Raw genomic sequence first — 16,497 nt, 5'->3', positions numbered from 1 at the left:
CCGGGGGCCCTGCCGCCTTCCCTCCTGCCGTGGGTTAGTGTCCCTGACATTCTGACCCTCCAGCGACAGCGTCCGTGCGCCAAGTTCCCGCGAGGACTGCGGCCCCGGTCGTGCGGGCAGGAGGGGCGCGGGGCGTCGAGCCGGGCGGACCCCCAGGCACGGGCCTGCCTCCTTCTGGAGCGCACAGGAGGCTGCTGAGGCGGCAGGGGCTCCGCTGCAGGAGCCCCGGGTCGTCCGCACCTCACCCCCCGCTCTCATCTTCAGCCGGGTGGCGCGGGCGCTGCTAGGCGCACCTCCCCACTTCGCGCACCGGCCGCACCGCAGTTCCCAGCCGCACTCCAGGCGGCGCAGAAGCACTTGCACTCCCCCCCGCCCACGCCTGCCACCTGGCCTGCAGGCCCCGCCCCCCGACGTCACCCCGCAACGCCCCGGCCTCTAGAGCCCGGCCCGCTCTGTGTGCACACCGCGTACCACACGGCGCCCTGAGGGTACGTCGCCACGCCCCTACGTCCCTCCGTACGCAGGTCGCCCCGCCCCAGATTACACTGCGTCTCAGAATTCACCTCCTTCCGCGTGCTTCCGCCTGGTCCGTCGGCCCCGCCCCGCGTCGGCCCGCCGCGCGTCCCCTCACGTCGCCTCACGTCGCCCCGCGTCGCCTCACGTCGCCCCGCCCCGGCGCTCTTGCAGCAGCCATGTGGGTGGTAACTCTCCGACCGTGGGGGCTTCTCCAGGGGCTCCCGGCGTTACTCCGTGGTCGCCACGCGGCTCTCCTTCCGGGTGGTGCGCGAGGCCTGAATGGCTCGCCGGTCTCTTGCGGCAAGAACCTACTCAAGAAATTTGCTTCGAAAACCAAGTAATGCGCACCTAGTCTGGGTGGGGGCGCTGGGCATGGGGGCGGTGCTCTTGTGGCAGAGGGCGACTAACTTCGGGTAGGGGGCAGGGGCAGTGTCCATGGGGAGGACGCAGGTTCGGGGGATCTGTCCACGAGAGGCGGGCGGCCCATGGGGCAAGGGGAGGGTGTCTACGGGGCGGGGGCGGTGCCCACGGGGCAAGGGGGGAGGGGTAACAGGGCGGGGGGCGGAGTCCACGGGGCGGTGGTGCCCACGGGGCAGGGGGAGGGGCTACAAGGTGGGGGCGGAGCCCACGGGACAAGGGGAGGGTGTCCACGGGGCAGGGGGAGAGGGGTCCACGGGCCGAGGGGCGGTGCCCACGGGGCAAGGGGAGGGGATACACGGGGCGGGGGCGGTGCCCACGGGGCAAGGGGAGGGCGTCCACGGGGCAGGGGAGGTGCCCACTGGGCAAGGGGCGGGGCTACAGGATGGGGGCGGAGCCAACGGGGCGGGGGCTGTGCCCACGGGGCAAGGGGTGGGAATCCCCGGGGCGGGGGTCCACGGGGCGGGGACGGGGTCGACGGGACAAGGGGAGGGCGTGCCCGCGGCGGGGACGGGGTTTCTGGGGCCCCCGCTGGAGCCCTGTCTCAGCACCTGGTCAGCAGCACCTAGTCAGCAAGCGTAGCTCTTGCTCGTTAGGTTTACGATTATTGCAGAATTGCCAGTAATCCCGCTCGTCACTATTTAACATTTGCTCGGTTTCCCGCTCAGCCTTTTCTCTTTATTTATTTACAGTTGAGGTAACACAATTTTAAGTTTACGAAACCCTAACAGTATGTCAGGAACATTTCTGTTGGTGGTTGTTACCAGCAGGAGTTTTGGGAGTAGGTTCATCAGAGAGGGAAAGATGTGTGAGCGTTTCTGTCCACTTGGATGTTTTTTTGTGGGCTTTATTTGAGAAGTTTTCTTTGGTGAGAGGTCTCTAATAAACTATACGTTGATTTCCGTACCACACTTTTAACTCTGTGATAGGTATACGTCCGTTTTAATAGACTAGATTTTGGAAACGTTTCTAGATTTACAGCGAAGTTGGCGGAGAGTGCAGAGTTCCAAATACCCACAGTGTCTGCTCTGTGACGGGTTAGTGTGGCATGCTCGTCCCGTGAATGAACCAGGGTTCGTCCGTGATTGTTGACTGAAGCGTGCGCCTTATTGCTGTTTCCTTCGTTCTAACCTAAAGTTCATTTTCTGCCCCAGGAACCCATCCAGAGACCACGTTACATTGAATCACCTTCTCAGGCCCCTCTTGACTGGCCATCTCTGTCCGTGTTTGATGGCCTTGATGGTCTTGAGGCGCTCTGGTTAGACGTTTTCTAGGGTGCCCCTCGGTTGGGATTTGTTTTCTTGTCGCCCTTATGCTGGCATTACGGGAGCTTGGGAGGAGGGCTACAGAGGGCTGTTTGTCACGGTAGCTGTTGGCCCTGATGACTGACTGAGGTCATGTCTGTCACGTTTACCCACCCCGCATTGTGTCCTGTCTTCTTTAGGGGATTTCACCATGGGCAGGCACACCTGAGGGGTGGGGAGTTGTGCTCTTGAATGTTTGCACTTCTCCATGAGGTGCGTGTCTTGTCCTGCACTTACTAATTTATATCAGCGTGGACTTCGGGGTGTTCGCCTAATACTACTTTATTTTTCTCAGATTGTTTTATCTTTGACCATTGGGAGCTCTTAATTTAGCTCCTTTATTCTTTGGCACACTCATCATTGTGGGATTTTGTGGCGGCTTTTAAGTTTAAAAACTTTTTTTTTTTTAAAGATTTTATTTATTTATTTGATAGATAGCGAGAGCAGAAACGCAAGTAGGGGGAGTGGGAGAGGGAGAAGCAGGCTTCCCGCGGAGCAGGGAGCCCGATGCGGGGCTCAATCCCAGGACCCTGGGATCACGACCCAAGCCGAAGGCAGACACTTAATGACTGAGCCACCCGGGTGCCCCTAAAAACTTTTTCTTCTTGAGATTTATTTGAGAGACAGTGAATGAGCATGAGTGGTGGGTGAGGGGCAGAGGGAGAAGCAGACTCCCCACTGAGCAGGGAGCCCGACATGGGGCTTGATCCCAGGATCCTGAGATCATGACCTGAGCCAAAGGCAGATGCTTTACTGACTGAGCCACCTAGGGGCCCCTAAAAACATTTTTTTAGTACTTCCTTTCTCAGCCCTGGAGTCAGCCATTTCTCCAAGAAGCTCTGTTATTGCAGGACGACATCAGAGATAATAATCTGAGAGCCAGGGTGTCTGTCCCTCAGGCCTTTTCAGCTGACAAAGCAGAAAATACATTTTTGTTAACTCCTGCATGTACACTTGCCTGTAAACATCTCTGTGTTGATAGTCAGGGTCACTTGAGTCTATACTGATGTCCAGCTCCAGTCCACCACCACATGGCTCATCCGGGAAGCTTTCCTTGCTTTCTGCAATCTCCCACTGAAGCAGTGAACCCTCCCCCATCACCACCGGTTTTTCTCGTCCAATCCAGCAAATGCGTGCTTGCATACCCTGGGTACAGTGCTCACGTGCAGTTTGGTAGGCCTTCTTTTGAGGTTCTCTTTCTCCACCTTCAGGATTGGAATTGTAGACCTTAAGTAAACGTTAGCAGGTTGAATTAAACTGTCTCTGTCTCCCCTACACCATGTTGTTGATTAGAATTCTGAATTTCTTAGTTCTCCAGTAACATCATTTCTGTGCCCAAGTTTAGCCCCTTAGGAGGGATTGTGGTATTGTAGTGTTGAGTTGGTGTGTATGATTTTATTTTTTTAATTTGCCACCAGTATCATAGTTCTTATTTTCTCCCCATAGAAAGAAGTTTTGGTATGAAGGTCCTTCCTTGGGCTCTCACTTGGTAAGTACAGAGCAGCCATAAGGAGCTGCTTTAGACTCTGGTGGGCATAAGGCTCCAGAAGTCGGCAGAGCTCCAGCCTGGCCGTCGTTCCATTTCCATATTTGAGAACACAAGGTCTGCAGGAGTGGGACTAGAGACATTGGTAGTGCGAATTCTTAGATTTTATTTATTTTATTTTATTTTAATAAAAAAAATTTTTTTTTTTAAGATTTTATTTATTTATTTGACAGAGACACAGAGAGGGAACACAAGCAGGGGGAATGGGAGAGGGAGAAGCAGGCTTCCCACGGAGCAGAGAGCCTGATGTGGGGCTCGATCCCAGGACCCTGGGATCATGACTTGAGCCGAAGGCAGATGCTTAACGACTGAGCCACCCAGGCGCCCCAGGAGCAAGTTTAATGTACAATTGTAATGTTGGCCTTTTTGTCTGTTCTTCTGGATGGAGATTTACAAGTCATCCCAGTTGGAATTCCTAATGAAGAGCACCTCAAAGAAGACCACGAGGGATGACCACGTGCGCCTGAGGGCACTGAACGGCCTCCTCTACAAAGCGCTGATGGATTTGCTGTGCACCGCTGAAGTGAGCCAAGAGATCTGTGACCTGAATGTGCAGCTCTCCAAGGTAGACTTGGGGGCAGAGCGGGAGGAACGGGGGAGGCCGGCTGCCTAGTGGTTAGGAAGGAGGCCCCACGTCGTTCACGAGGTCTTTGAGTTCAGAAGCCAGGTTAAGCATGACCATCTAAGTAGTAAAGACGGGGTGCACGTGTACGTGTGTGGTGTGCAGGCACCGATGGCGTTGTCAGGTGCCCAGGACGTGTGTGGGGTGGATGGGTCTCCGCCTGTCTTCCTGCGGTCTGTGTCACCCTAGACTTGAGTTTAGCCAGAGGGATGTACGGAGGGGAAGAAGTAGCAGGTCAGGCATTTCTGATGTGCGCTGTGGGATCGGGGTCAGGGACGTTGAGGTTTTGGATTCGGAGCCCAGCTTCCTCCCTTGTGAGTGAGCGGCGGGAGACGGTGGCCTGTGGCGGTACCCGCTGGAGCGCCTGCCTGTGGGTGGCGGGTGCCTGAAGCTGAAGGCTGTGCACGTGTTCGTTTTTGTCTCCTGAGTGTTGTGTGCGGGAAACCCACGGGAGCTGAAAGTGATTCGCGGCTGGGGTGGGTGGGCTCAGGTCTCTCTGACTCCAGACTTCTCCGCCTGCCGCGTGTACTGGAAGACCACGGTCTCCGCTGAACAGAACGCGCACACAGAGGCCGTCCTGCAGAGGAGTGCTGCCCACATGAGGTGATGGCACCTTGCTCTCTCAGCCCGCCTGCTTCGGCTTGCATCTCGAACCTCCCCCTCGTTTGCTGTGTTTTTGCTTTTAAGGAAACTCTTGGAAGCATACTCTTAAATTCCAAAATGTAATTTACATATTCATGCGGGATGTAGTCTAGGACAGTGGTTCTCAAAGCGTGGTCCTAGATGTCTAGGGGCTCCTGACATCCGGATGTCCCCGTGGTCGGTGTAGCCTCATGCCAGCTGCTCATGGGAAAAAGCGCAGTTTTCCTCAAGAATATCCTTGACGAATAAGTGAAGTTACTAATTTTATTAAATCCCGACCCTTGGGTGCATGTCATTTCGGTGTGCGGTGGGGAGCAAGCATAAACTAGCCCTGCTGGCGTGGGACGGTCGTCTTGGGAAACGTGCAGTTGACCTGAGCTGAAGCAGACGCTCCTTTACTGAAATAACAAGTGAGCTAGCTGCACTTTTTCAGATGTGGGTATTTGACGTTTTCTCTAAAATGAGCAAAGTGAACCTGTCACGTCACAAAACAACTGACTGTACTTGTTGCCAGTGATAAAATTCAAGCCTTCTTCTTTTAAAACAGTTATTTATCTGGGGGGGGAGAGGCAGGGAGAGAGAGAGTCATCAGCCAGACTCCCTGCCAACACGACCCTGAGATCACGACCTGAGCTGAGACCAAGAGTCGGACGCTTAACCAACTGAGCTACTCAGGTGCCCCAAAATTCAAGCTTTCAAATGAAAATTGACTTTAGAAAACTTGTGTCTACCACCAGGAGTGATAGCGTTCCGATACTTGAAGACTGGATGAGACCGGTGGTAACGCTGACTAGTGTAGTGTTGTGTGGTACGGTGCAAGCATCTGAAAACCTGGGTAACTCGGGGAGTCCGTAGTCTCCAAGCGAGCAGAACAGGAGGCTACAAAATCAAGTGTAGGGAAAGCTCGATTCAAAGTGCAGGAAGACCAGTGGATTTTAGTATAACTGTGACGCTGGCCTGGCTTCAGGTTCCACAGTGCAGCCAGCCCTTAATAAATCATCACTGGTGGACTTTCTGTGGGTTATCAGAGAAGATCATTCTTTTCTGAAGTGCTGTTCACATACTCCTTTTCCAGTTAGGGATCTGTGTGAGGCCTGATTTGCCTATATTTCAGCCAAAATAACAACAGCTCGAATGCAGATGGAGAGATGAGAATCCAACTAAGCTAGGCAGTGAAGAAATTTGTAACTAGACAACGGCACACCTCTCAATTTTTTTTATGTAGTTATTTTTCAGGATGCCTGGGTGGCTCAGTCAGTTAAGTGTCTGCCTTTGGCTCAGGTCATGATCCACGGGTCCTGGGATCGAGCACCGCATCGGGCTCCTTGCTCAGCGGGGAGTCTGCTTCTCCCTCTGCCACTCCCCCTGCTTGTGCTCTCTCTGTCCCTGACAAATAAATAACTAAATAAAATCTTTAAAAAAAAGTTATTTTTCATTAAAAATATCCGTGCGTGAACACTTAGTGACTTTGTTACTTGAAATGAATTAATGTATATTTTTCAAATTCTGAGTTTTAATTTATAGTACGATAGATACGGACAGATATAACCCACATTAACAGAAGCTTCTTGGTGTTCTCAGTGATTTTTAACAGTATAAGGAGGTCTTGAGACCAAACATTTTGAGAACTGCCGAGCTGGGTGATAGTAAAGGAGTTAACTCTGTTTCCTCCCCAGTTTGAAGAAATGCAGAAACCTAATCAACTAGCACTCTCAGAACTGGGTTCTCTCCTCCCTGCTTCCCTCCCTTCTCTGTCCGTCTCGCCTCTCCCTTGTCCATCATACTCCATTTTTTGGAGAAGGGGATGAGTCCTGTGTGGAACCAGTGTTTTTTACATACCATCCGCTTCAGCTCTCCTGACGTTCATCTCAGGAGACCCTAGGAGTCTCTTTTAAATTGCGTATCAAAGAGTGCTCAGTTTATTTTTTTCTTGTTAACAGAAACAAGAAAGATTTCCAACAAGTGTTGGCGAGAAAGTATTGTTTTCTAATTAGTTTCAGATAATCAGAAAATCAGCCGAACAGACCATCCCTTTTCCCAGCTCTTGCGATGAGCCGAGGTTTAGCGTGCAGGCTTTGCTGTAAGCGCGTCCCAGGCCCTGTTGTCACTGTGCGGAGAGGCCGTCTGCACAGCTGCGTCACCTCCGACTGCATGCATGAGCGACTCTGCAGACGATGCTGCATGTCTGACTCGTGCCTCAGGACCTCGGTGCACTGCTGTGGCCTTGTTGCCAGGGCACGTCCACTGGCTGCTGGTGCCCAGACCACATGGCCCATGGCCACTGCGATGCCCAGGAGGCTTCCAGGCTCAGATCAGGTTGTTCGTAAGGATCTCTCTCAGGAGTTGCCTTTAGGCAGTTAGAAACAGCTGGGATGGTGTATTTGGTATCCCTTGTGTGATGTGGCAGTTGACTAGGATGCCCTGGGCTGACATTTTCATGTTTGAAAAACGTGACAGCAGATCTCTTGTTTTACTCTCCGAGATGATTGTTTAACTGACTGAGCCACCCAGGCACCCCTGTCTCTCCGAGATGATTTTATGTTTTCCTTTCTGCTCTGTCTCTCTCCAGGCACCTTTTGATGTCCCAGCAGACCCTGCGGAATGTGCCGCCCATAGTGTTCATTCGGGACAGAGGAAACGCAGCTCTGGCTGAGGTGAGGCCCTGAAATCACGCACTTCCCTTGACCGAAGCTTAGCGGACGAGGGCGAACATTGGAACGATAATGGGTATAGTTAAAGGAGGTGATCAGTCCCCAAGAGTATAAATGGAAAGTGAGGCTCCCAGGCACCTGTCCCAGCCAGATTCCCCAGAGGTAACTGCTTTCTCTGGCTTTTAACGTTTACCACTAAATCTCTAACCAGGAAACCAAATCTCGGTTTCTCGACTTACAAACTGTCTTCCTCTGTGGATTCGACCTACGTTATTTTACACTGGAGGTTACATTCTGTTATTTATAAGTTAGTTATAAAGGTTGCAACTTGTAAGTTTATATACATTTTCTTTCTGTGTGGCAGTTACCCAGTAGTTATTAAGGTGTGTTATACTTTTTAAAAAGTTTACAAAAAACCCCAGTCAGTGGTATTCATGATAATATAGTTAAGTGACTGTTATTCACCACAGGACTAGATAGTATTTCTTTATTTTTCTTTTTTTATTTAGTTTAAAGATTTGAGAGAAAGGGTGGGTGCACATGAGCGGGGGTGGGGGGCGGCGGGCAACGGGAGAGAGAATCTCAAGCAGATTCCCCACTGGGCACGGAGCCTGACACGGGGCTCAGTCCCATGACCCCAAGATCATGAACTGAGCTGAAACCAGGAGTCAGATGCTCAGGTGCCCCAGGACTAGATAGTATTTAGATCCACAGAGGAAAACAAATCTAATTGGAGGTTTTCATTTTTTGTTGCTTGTTATATAAGCAACACAGAAAACATTGTATGAATAATTACCTTGATACACGTATGATTTTCCTCACTAGAAAAGGAAACAGAGGAGTAACGTGACCAGTGCCAGCTTTAGAGAATCAAGTAGAATTTAGGTTGTGGGGTGTGCTGGGAAGATGCGTGCAAGGGACTCACCCATGCACGGTTGGCGGAGCTGGTAGAAGGAAGTACCAACCAGCTAAAGGGAGAGTCCTCTCCCTCATGTCTGGTCCCTCTGTGGGGAGGTAGGTCCTCCCTGGCTCTGTGGGCTCCTTTCTAGAAAAAGTCATTGGAAAGGGGGAGGTACAGGCAGTGCTCACAGCATCTCGGAGCTGTTCCGTCTCCAGGCGGTGCTGTGGGCTCCTGGAGGCCACTCGGGCCTGCCCAGCATCTGTCCTCCCGTGTCCTTCCTGTGCTGGGGGCAGAGGGAAGGTTGGGCTTCTGCTCATCTCGTTGTCCTGAGGCGTCTGTGTTCCTGTAGGCAGAAGCAAGCAGAGGGGCCGGGGGATCTCTGATTGGGGCAGATGATGCGCATAAGTCAGGGTGGTGTTTTTTTGAAATAGGGGTTAAAGTCGGCCAGTAGAAAAGCAGTTTGGATAGACACGCAGTTGAAATTGGGGATTACGGATGAAACTTTGAGTCTTGTACCTGTCCGCTCATTTCTGTATCTTATGTTGGTTGCACATGTTGAAAAGTCGCAGGCAGTTGGAAATGCCAGGGGCTGGCCATAGTTGCAACAGCTTACTTGGCATTCTCAGGGTAGCGTCCACTGGTCTGAACATTTGAAGAGCAGTAATGAGCTCTACTCCAAGGAGCGTTTAGCAGGACTGGTGTCAGTGCGTGTAAACACACGCAGGGGTGCTCGGCCCGCACACATGCTGGGGCTTGTCCTTCCCCCAAGAGGTTTCCACTAGTGACCATACCGAGTGGGCCAGAATGACACTGGGGGACCTGCTCTGTGCTGCGGGCCAAGCAGCTAGCAGCAGAAGCTGAGGGTGCGCACATCCTGCCACCTGAACTGAGTGTGTGCACATGAGACTCGCCTGGAGTGCTGGCGGCAGGGATCCCTCAGTCAGACTGCCGGGTATGCGTCAGACTCCCAGACTCCCAGGTACGGGTCTGACTCCTGGTTACTCGTCAGACTGCCGGGTATGCGTCAGACTCCCACACTCCCAGGTACGGGTCTGACTCCTGGTTACTCGTCAGACTCCCGGGTATGCGTCAGACTCCCACACTCCCAGGTACGGGTCTGACTCCTGGTTACATGTCAGACTCCCGGGTATGCGTCAGACTCCCACACTCCCAGGTACAGGTCAGACTCCCAGACTCCTGGGTACCCGTCAGACTCCCAGACTCCTGGGTATGGGTCAGATTCCCGGTTACACGTCAGACTCCTGCAGGTACAGGTCAGACTCCCAGACTCCTGGTTACACGTCAGACTCCCAGACTCCAGGGTATGCGTCAGATTCCCGGTTACACATCAGACTCCTGGGTACGGGTCAGACTCCCAGTTACATGTCAGACTCCCGGGTATGCGTCCGACTCCCAGACTCCCTGGTACGAGGTACCTGTCAGACTCCTGGGTACCTGTCAGACTCCCGGGTATGCATCAGACTCCCAGACTCCCAGGTACAGGTCAGACTCCCGGGTATGCATCAGACTCCCAGACTCCCGGGTACCTGTCAGATTCCTGGGTATGCATCACACTCCCAGACTCCTAGGTACAGGTCAGACTCCCAGGTACGGGTCAGACTCCCAGACTCCCGGGTATGCATCAGACTCCCAGAGTCCTAGGTACAGGTCAGACTTCTAAGTACGGGTCAGACTCCTGGGTACCCGTCAGACTCCCACATTCCTGGGACTCCCGGGTACAGGTTATACACCCGGGTGCGTGTCAGACTCCCGGACTCCCAGGTACCTGTCAGACTCCCGGTTATGTGTCAGATTCTCAGACTCCCAGACTCCCAGGTACGGGTCAGACTCCTGGGTACGTGTCAGACTCCCAGACTCCTAGGTACAGGTCAGACTCCCAGACTCCTGGGTATGGGTGGGACTCCCAGGTACATGTCAGACTCCCGGGTACGGGTGGGACTCCCAGGTACAGGTCAGACTCCCAGACTCCCGGGTATGGCTGGGACTCCCAGGTATGCATCAGACTCCCGGGTATGGGTGGGACTCCCAGGTACAGGTCGGACTCCTGGGTATGCATCAGACTCCTGGGTACGCGTCAGACTCCTAGGTATCCGTCAGACTCCCAGGTACAGGTGGGTGGGTGGATGTGCTCCCCTCACCTCGCAGCTGACGTGGAGCCAGAGAAAAGGCCATGTTCCCTGTGGTTCTGTTTATAGAATGTTCAGACAAGTGTGGCTAATGTTTGGGGATGGAAGTCAAACTGATGGCTGTCTTTGGACAAGGGAGTGAGCAGGAGGGACGTGAAGAGGCTTCTGGGGTTCATCTCCGCAATGTCAGGGGAGGAACACCCATGGGTGCAGACATTTTGTGCATTTGTGAAATGTCCTCGAGCTGTACATGTAACGGTTTGTGTATTTCTCCCATGTGTTACATTTCAATCAGAAGATTTTTAAAACGTTGGTTTTTATAATGATTATGAAGGAAAATGTAAAATTAAAAAAAAAAACGCACCAACTATGATACCGGCATTGTGATTTATTACGATATTACAAATTGCTTGTCTTCGGCTGACCGCCGGGCTTCTGAGAAGCCGGAGCCAGGCAGAGCAGGCCTAACCACGTGGGATGCTTGCTCGCGTATAGTCGATCCTGAGTCTTTCCTGGAGAGGGCGTCCGAGCGGCCTGATTTCTCTCAGACGTCAGCGTGGAGCCGCTCCTGTCCCTGCAGCCCGTGTGGACGTGTCAGGATCTGGTTGCAGTTGCATGGAGTGCTTGGTTAAGGCTTCAAAGAGAAGCTTTAGTGATGCTTGATTTCCAGGCAGTGCGCCGGATGGAGGAGGGCCTGCCTTTGTGCCGCGGCCCCTGCCCTTGCCCCCCAGTCCTCACCCTCCCTACCACCTGCTGTAAATTAGTTTGCCTGGTTAGATTTCTGGAATTCCACGTACACAGAAGCACACCTGGCTTTATTGGTCAGCGCTGTTTTTGAGGTTCACGTTGTCTCGTGTACGTGGTTCCTTGTCGCTGAGTGACCCATTCACCTCTCACGAACATTTGTCTCTTTTTCTGTTTTTTTGCGACTGTGGGTAGAGCTGTCGTGAACCGCTGTGTACACGTCTCTGCGTGTTGGAGGTCAGTATGTGGGGGTGGCGGGAGCTGTCGTGAACCGCTGTGTACACGTCTCTGCGTGTTGGAGGTCAGTATGTGGGGGTGGCGGGAGCTGTTGTGAACCGTTGTGTACATGTCTCTGCGTGTTGGAGGTCAGTATGTGGGAGTGGCAGGTTTGTCTGATTTTCAGGAACTGCTGGTCAGATGGGACTGTCTGGACCGCTGGGAGCTCCCGCCTGACGTCAGCCGTCCTGCTGTGCTCGTGGTGGCCCTTCTGGTGCTCACACGTGCATTTGCTTGATGACTGATGTTTGTGAGCATCTTCCCATGCGCCCGTTGGCCGTTCTTTGTTTTGTGAAGTCTGTTCAAGTCTTTTGCCCATTCTTGCGAGGTTTGCTTAGTGTGGAGTTGTGCAGAATGGTCGTGTGTCCGGCACAGGTCCCTTGGCAGGTGCGAGCACATGTGTTCTCCAGGCTAACCTAGGAGACGTCCAGTTCTCGTTTTGTGGCATCATCCGTCCTGTTTCTGTTTTCTGCAGACTGGTTTTTCTCCTGGTCCTGCTTCTTTTTACATTTGTGGGTTTTATTGGCATGCCATTGGTTTGTGATGGTGCTTTGTGCTGTGGTGGAAGGACTGGCCCTGGTCCTGGGCTCGCCCCACAGCAGGGTGGGGTCTCAGGTGCACGTCCTGGGTACGCAGGTAGGGGGGTGAAGGTGTGAGCCGCCCTCAGTGTCCAGGGAGCAGGGCTCTGTGTGGTGCCCCCACGAGGAGAGCTTTCGTTTCCAGGTTAGGCCCCTCGGCCACTGTGCAACTGGATTCACATGCTGGACCCCAGACTGTGACTTTATCGCTAGGGCAGGAGGCTTTCTTTCTCCAAACACACGAATTCTATGGCAAAATTGAAGTATTTTACATTTCATTAGGAATTACGTACTTGAACTAACATTTACCTGGTTTCTTCGTAAGTTTGACGTTTACAAGTTTTAAGTGTACTTTTTAAAAAGTTGGTTATCAGAGGACACGTGATTGTAAGTAGCAGGTGTTTGAAAGCGTCCTCACTGGGAGGTGTCAGCAGAGGGCTGGGCTGGGCACTCGGAAGGCCTGTGTCTGAGCCAGCGGCGAGGCTTCACACGGGCTCGCTTGAGCCAGGCTCTGATGCTGGTGGTGGAGGTGTGGCTTACAGGTTACCCTCCGTCTGTCCTTCTCAGGTTGATCGGTTACTGGCCATTGCCGATTTTGGACCCCCAGATGAAAAAGAAGACTGTGTGCAAGACGACGTCAGGTATGTGGGGACGTGATTTTGATTCTTCGGGCAGATGTCCAGGTGTGGAATTGCCGGTTGCTCCGGCAGCCGCGCAGTCCTGCACCCTCAGCCAGGTGTACAGGCCAGGCCTGGCATTGTGCCCGGGGCCCAGCCTGGCAGTGGCCTGTGGCCGGTCCCAGCGGCAGCCTGCGGCAGCTCCAGCAGCTCAGCAAGGCCACTGGGAAGGCCCCTGTGGTCCCCCGGAAGTCTAGACTACAGTGACTCATCAAGGGAGGACGGGTGTCCCTCCCTCACCCTCTTTATCCACTCAGCACAATTTTCTTGAGTGCGTACTATATCCCTGTTCTAGCAGCTGGGATTCTTACATGAACAGAACAGACAGTGGGGTCTTTGGAGCTCACATTTTGCTGGGCAAGGCCAACAGGGAGCCACAGATGATTGTAGATCAGGAAGGTCTGGTTGGCCGATCAGGAGGTGGGAGGGTGGGAGGGTGGGGGCAGCGTTGCAGTTTTCAATCAGGCTGTCACTGTCTGAGAGAGACGTGAGGACTCAAGGGGTGTATGTGGAGGCCCCATCGCAGGCGAGGGAAGAGCTCCAGCAGGCGCTCAGCCTCTGTTCCTTAGACGGGTGCCTCAGTGTCCAGGGTACTGTCGGGGTCTCCGGCAGGGCCCACAGTCACCATCCTGCCTGCGGAGCTAGAGCAAAGGCCCCAAGCCACGGGGAGCCCAGCCCATGGGTGTGAGAGCTTCCAGAGCTGAGTAGAAAAGGGTTTAGAGGCATGACTTGCCGAATTTGGGTTCTGAAAGGGTTGCATCAGTTCTGATCTTTTCCTTTGGTTTCTCAAGTAACCTGAGTGATAGATCTAAAAGCCCCCAGCTGTAATTCTGTGAAACTGGCCTAGCACACTAGCCATGTTTAACTGGGGAAAAAGATGGAAAACACAGCTGGTGGAAGGGGCTGTGCGGGGACGCGCAGGCTCCAGGAGCACCAGCAGAGTGGCTGGGCCGGGGAGCCCTGTGCCGTACCCCCAGGTTTGTGCCTCACCGGATGCCTCGTTTGTGCCTCACCGGATGCCTCTTCTCCCTCCAGGGGCCCCGGGGCCCTCGATGCTCCTGAGCTGCGAGGCACCCCGGCCTCTGCCACGTGCTCAAGTCTGTGTGGGATCGACCACGAGGCGCTCAACAAACAGATCTTGGAGTACAAGAGGAGGAAAGGGCAAGGGCGTAGGACTGTGAGTCCCGAGGAGGCGCGGCTGACGGCTGATTTGGCAACGCAAACGAGAGAGGGAAAGGTGGCACCCTGTGCAGATAGTGACCTCTCCCCCAGGAGCCACCTGTTGGGGGCGGCGAGCAGCAACTCCGGCCCTGACCTGGGTGGCGCCTGGGGTGCGGACAGCAGCCCGAGCAGCAGAGCAGGGGGCAGCGAGCGGCGGAGGCAGGAAGGGGGGAGGTGACCGAGCGGCGGGGAGGGGGTGGGTCCTGGGCTCCAGGCGTGCGGTGCAGCCCAAGGACACCAGTGGACTTGGAACTTGGGCTGAGAATGGAGATGATCGTGGGAAGCGTGTGAAAGCCTTTCGCTTGATGGCAGCAGTCGGTCCTCCTGACTCGGGCACTTGCACACCCTTCTCGGACGTGCACAGGCGCGTGCTGCACAGGCTCCTGGTTAGGAAGGCAGAGCATCTTTGTCTTGTTTGCGCGGGTTTCAGCTCACGCCTGAAACACCATCCTTACGGTCTACTTAACAATGGCCCCAAGTCCAGTTTTCCCCAGGGCAAGGAGCTATGGTGCCTGTCACAAGTAAAATAAACCCTTAATCAAGTCTGACCTAGAGAAACATGCTTCTGGGTGTGGGGTACCTCCCTTTCCCAAGTGCCGTCAGTGTCCTGATGCTGAAAATGGTACCACAGAGCTTACACGATCAGACACGCGTGAGATGGAGTGAGGAAGTTGGTGGCTTGGCTTTTTGGGGGCGCATGACTTGTGCTTTTGTAAACAGTCTCAGGAAGGAAGCATTGCCGTCACCCCAGCCGTGCGGGCACGCCCCCTGTGCACTTTGTGTGCAGGCAGGTGGCACCGTGAAGTGCTGCCTTTGCCAGGAAAGTGGCCCCCGTTGAAGGGACACATCACAGGTCAGAAGCGCTGGGTGTGTTGGTGTCTGCATGACATTTGCATGATCCCACCTGTCCTGGAAGGCACAGGTAGCCCTGGGTATGGAGCGTTTCACTTGGGAGTGCACTTGCTGACGAAGCGCCTCTTCTGACCAGAGAAGAAACGTCCAGAGGAAGGCTGCACCTGTCTGAGAATACGTGTGGTTGGTTCTAATCAGGTGTGGTAGGTGACAGACCTTGAGACGGCTGCCTGGAAAGGAGCGTTTGCTCTTCAGTGTTCCCGGGAGGCAGAGACATGCCTCGCTGCACAGGGCCACTCAGGGAAGCACCAGGCTCGGTCAGGAGGCAGAGAAGGTGTGGCTTCTGCAGGAATGAATGGGCTGGGTAGTGTAATTTCAGTAGGCTCTGGGCTGTGGGGGTGCTGGCCCTGGGGGACACGGAGCAGAGGAAGTGCTCGCTGGTGCGTAAGAACCAGGTAAAGGAGGCGGTTGGAGTGTGGGTTCTGGGTTTGCTCATAAAAGGTGAGCTCACAGGGCAACTATTTGCTGTCTTTAGGAGTTAGCCCTGGGAGGGGTAGCCTCTCCCAGGCCAACAAGGCCCCCAAGATGTTAAAACATTGTAAACACAGAACATAAGAAACATGGCTAATACGGGACCCTGTAGCGCCAAGCAGCCTGCTTCCTGGTGGCCACGTCAGCGTCCACACCGCAGGAGGTGCCTGGACCCCAAATGCAGAGCAGCAGGGACAAGGCTCCTGGATTGTGAGGCCGTGAACTGTGTCGCACAAACTGTGCCCACCACTGCGTCACAGGACTGGGGGCTGGGGGGGACGCCGGGTGCTGGCTGTTCTTTCTCTTCCCGCTTGTGCTGGAGGCTCCGTTTGTTGAAAGTCAACAAATGGCCGAACAAGGTGTGTTTCCAGACCTGGGAAGCTGTGCTCCGTACTCTCAGCTTGTCTCGTAAGCACAGTATAAGCAAGGGGTTGGGGGCGAGGGCTGTAGTGGGGACGGGAGGGACAGAGCTTCCCGTCAGGAGACGCCTGTGGTGCGGTCGGTCCCGCCGGCATCCTCCACGGACGGGCCCTCACGCTGCAGCACCAGCTGTGTTCTCGAGGGACAGGGAGCACGACCACGTGGTCACCTCTGCGTTTCCTGCCAGGTGCCGTGTGGGGTGTGGACCAGGTTTACGGGGTGAGAAGAGACACGAACAGCGTCCATGTTCACCACTGGCGTGCAGCACTGTGCACACTTTTTTTTTAAGATTTTACTTATTTGAGAGAGGGAGAGCAAGAGAGAGAGCGAGAGCAAGAGCAGAGGCAGAGGGAGAAGCAGGCTCCCCGCTGAGGAGGGAGCCCGACGTGGGGCTCAATCCCAGGATCCCGGGATCATGACCTGAGCCGAAGGCAGATGCCTAACGACCGAGC

General features: G+C 54.2%; 1 protein-coding gene across 2 annotated transcripts; it reads left to right on the top strand.

The window, feature by feature from the left end:
* Positions 1-640: 640 nt before the first annotated feature.
* Positions 641-14,790, top strand: RBFA (ribosome binding factor A). Of its 2 annotated transcripts, none has more exons than XM_036067838.2 (7): positions 641-853; positions 3,684-3,726; positions 4,172-4,348; positions 4,896-5,008; positions 7,617-7,701; positions 12,912-12,985; positions 14,057-14,790. In XM_036067838.2, exons 1-7 carry the CDS (start codon positions 693-695, stop codon positions 14,418-14,420), a joined length of 1,017 nt encoding a protein of 338 aa, XP_035923731.1. In that variant the 5' UTR covers positions 641-692; the 3' UTR covers positions 14,421-14,790. The 2 variants fall into 2 exon arrangements, with proteins under 2 accessions (XP_035923731.1, XP_077916258.1); XM_078060132.1 differs by having other exon boundaries at positions 650-853; positions 3,684-3,727; positions 4,166-4,348.
* The last annotated feature ends 1,707 nt before the right edge of the window (positions 14,791-16,497 follow it).

The sequence above is a fragment of the Halichoerus grypus genome, chromosome 13 (assembly GCF_964656455.1).
Source record: "Halichoerus grypus chromosome 13, mHalGry1.hap1.1, whole genome shotgun sequence".
NCBI classification, from domain to species: domain Eukaryota; kingdom Metazoa; phylum Chordata; class Mammalia; order Carnivora; family Phocidae; genus Halichoerus; species Halichoerus grypus.
Note: the sequence above shows the minus strand (reverse complement) of the source record. Positions and strands in the feature narration are given on the sequence as shown.